The following is a 3,094-nucleotide window of genomic DNA, read 5'->3' as shown; positions in this document are numbered from 1 at the left end:
CTGACTGACTGACTGACTGACTGACTGACTGACTGACTGACTGACTGACTGACTGACTGACTGACTGACTGACTGACTGACTGACTGACTGACTGACTGACTGACTGACTGACTGACTGACTGACTGACTGACTGACTGACTGACTGACTGACTGACTGACTGACTGACTGACTGACTGACTGACTGACTGACTGACTGACTGACTGACTGACTGACTGACTGACTGACTGACTGACTGATTGATTGATTGATTGATTGATTGATTGATTAATTGATTGATTGATTGATTGTTGTTAGGTTCACCTGTTGTGTTTGCTGGCGGTGGGTCTGCGTGTGAACCGTGCAGCCAACAACGGCATCCTGCTTTCAGTCCTTCTCTCCATCCTACCATTCAACTCCATCTTCAAGTCGGAGTCTCTGGCCGAGTGCAGGGTTGAACATTTGGAGAGTTGAAAATCTGGTTTCTTGACGATTTGAGGTTGAAGATTGAGAAAGTTGACAATGCCAATTTTGGCTTCTTTAGAGTAAGTTTGTTGCAGGTGGCATGATGTCGATCGATGTATGTGTTTGTATGTATGTGTTTGTATGTATGTGTGTGTGTGTGTGTGTGTGTATGTGTGTGTGTGTGTGTATGTAGTACGTATGTATGTATGTATGTGTGTGTAGGTGATGATGATGATGTGGGTGATGATGATAATGGTGTGTGGATGATGATGCCTGTAGATGATGAAGATTTGGATGATGATGATGGTGATGTGAGTATTGAAAAAGTAGAAGACCATTGTGAGGATTTCGATGAAGTTGTATTGACTGTTTCCAGTTTGATTCAATTTTATATAATATCTGACCAGCACAAAAGATTGGCTGATGTGCTGCTACTCAGAAAGGAGCTTCCCCTCTCGGAACTTGAGTTCATCATGGTTAAATTCCTTCAATTAATACTAGACTTTTAAAAATATTCTTTCATTTATTGACAATCTCTTCAACTTAACCATTTCTTGACAGTTGGTTTGCTAATACGAATTTTATATTTTCTTCCTCCCAGATATTTGTGATGCTGTGTAGAGCTGTTGGATTCTGCTGCAGAATTGTCCAGTCAATGCAGCCACTGTCTTACAAGGCAACTGATCTGGTAAGATTTCATGCATTATCTGTATGTGTATGTTTGTGTATATATATCTGTGTATGTGTGTGTGTATATATATATTTGTGTGTGTATGTGTGTATATGTATATGTCTGTACGTATATGTGTGTATGTGTGTGTGTGTGTGTGAGCGTGTGTATATCTGAATGTGTGTGTATGTGTATATCTGTGTGTGCGTATGGGTGTGTATGTGTATGTATGTATGTGCGTGTGTGTGTGTGTGTGTGGGCGTGTTTGCTTGTTCTTGTTATGTGTTTTGTTGGTGAGTGATTTTAATGATGAACTGCAGTGGAAGACAAAATCCTCTTCCTCCTCTTCTTTTCTGAAAGTGGCACGCGACCCTGGTGCAACTGCCAAACATGCAAACGATGCCAAGAAACGCAAAGTTGATGGAGACGACCATAGCAAAAACAAGAACAACAACGACGAGAATGATGATGACGACGATGATGACGACTTTGTAAAGAAGAAAAAAGCTAAAAAATCAAAAAAGAGAGGTGATTCAGTATCTAAGGGTAATAAGGGTAACAGAAAGCAGTCAACTTCTCAAGGAAAGAAGTATGATGACGACAATAACATTCATAATAAACATCATCCTTATTATTATTATTATTATTATTAATTTTTTTTATTGTTGTTGTTATTGTTGTATTATTATTATTATTATTATTATTGTGTTTATTTTTCATCAATTGTTAATCATGAATTAAAATTACCATTTATTTTACCAGCTCATTCATAGGACCACCACCACCATCATCATCATCATCGTCACCACCGAAAAAAACCAAAAACAAAGGTGAGGCTGAATTTCAGTCTATTATCTTATTCAAGTTCTTAAGGGATTTCCAATTTTTCTGCTTGCTGTACGACGTTCAAAACCAATAAACTGATTATAACTTTAAGAAAGTTTCAGTCTATTAAAACCTTTCGACAGTCTTTAAAACAGCCACATATTTAGCTAAGCTAATATGGGAGGTTGTGTGATTTAACCGCTAACGATAACTTAACTACGGCTGATATGTACAAATAAGAGCGCCTAATTTTATGACGAATACCCGCCTTCCGTTACTTTTGTAACAGTTTTTTTGAGTTGAATTTCAGCTTTTCAACGTTCTTCTAGCTTTCAATAAAAATCATTTATTAGCACAATTATTATCTTTGTAAAGAGATATGTACATATGTAGGTACACGTGTAACCGATCTTTCGAGAACGGATTGAAACTTAAACTGTGATTTAACATTTTTCAAAATTGTATCAATAAATTAACAAACGTTCAAATGGTTTAAGAACAAAGAATTGATCCACGATAGATGGATACTGTTGATGATAAATAGCTTCAAAAACTAATAAAAATATATATGCTTTATATAGGCTGTATGATTATGTATGAAAACTTAATTTATTATGTATTATTACTTTTAAAAATTGTATCCAGGGATATTTAACCTATTAATGTTGAATTTAGGGTCTTTTGATAGTTATTAGATTAGCTGTAATTCATTTTTTCCAGGCGTTGGTGATTGGTGGTGTGAAGTTTATTTGGAAGGAGCATCTTCTTGGATCAGTAAGTTGCATGTTCGGTGTTCATTTTTTTTTCAAGCACTAGGCTAGATTGGAAAATCGGAGATGTGTTTATAAAGATTATTCGCATCACATCTCCCCTGCGCCTCTGCATTTGGCTGTTGACTTCCAGTCCTAATTTTGAGAAAATTCAATCAGCTTGATATTTTTCTGAAACATTTTTTTTTTATTCATTTCTGCTAATAAAAGTTTGAGAGGTTTGAATAAATTATTAATTTTGACGTGGCTAGGTGTGGCCGGCCCCGAGTTAACGATCAACGACTTGGAAGCCGCTGAGGCAAGGGCGACCAAACCACTTTCCTACATCGTTGCTTATGATGATGGTTCATCATTTTGCTATTCACTCATTTTATCGTCTCAATA

The 3,094-nt window shown here is 36.6% G+C and overlaps 1 protein-coding gene across 1 annotated transcript in view; it reads left to right on the top strand.

Moving 5' to 3' along the window:
• HELRODRAFT_194593 (hypothetical protein) overlaps positions 1-3,094 on the top strand; it is a gene marked incomplete at its 3' end in the record, with an annotated part of 8,283 nt that overhangs the window by 353 nt on the left and 4,836 nt on the right. The window contains exons 2-8 of the mRNA XM_009032676.1: positions 299-525; positions 853-921; positions 1,047-1,133; positions 1,436-1,704; positions 1,878-1,945; positions 2,661-2,714; positions 2,962-3,054. Of these exons, the coding sequence (XP_009030924.1) occupies positions 919-921; positions 1,047-1,133; positions 1,436-1,704; positions 1,878-1,945; positions 2,661-2,714; positions 2,962-3,054 (574 nt within the window). The 5' untranslated portion in view covers positions 299-525; positions 853-918. The remainder of the gene's footprint in view (positions 1-298; positions 526-852; positions 922-1,046; positions 1,134-1,435; positions 1,705-1,877; positions 1,946-2,660; positions 2,715-2,961; positions 3,055-3,094) is intronic.

The sequence above is a fragment of the Helobdella robusta genome (assembly GCF_000326865.2).
Source record: "Helobdella robusta unplaced genomic scaffold HELROscaffold_86, whole genome shotgun sequence".
Classification (NCBI taxonomy): Eukaryota; Metazoa; Annelida; class Clitellata; order Rhynchobdellida; family Glossiphoniidae; genus Helobdella; species Helobdella robusta.
Note: the sequence above shows the minus strand (reverse complement) of the source record. Positions and strands in the feature narration are given on the sequence as shown.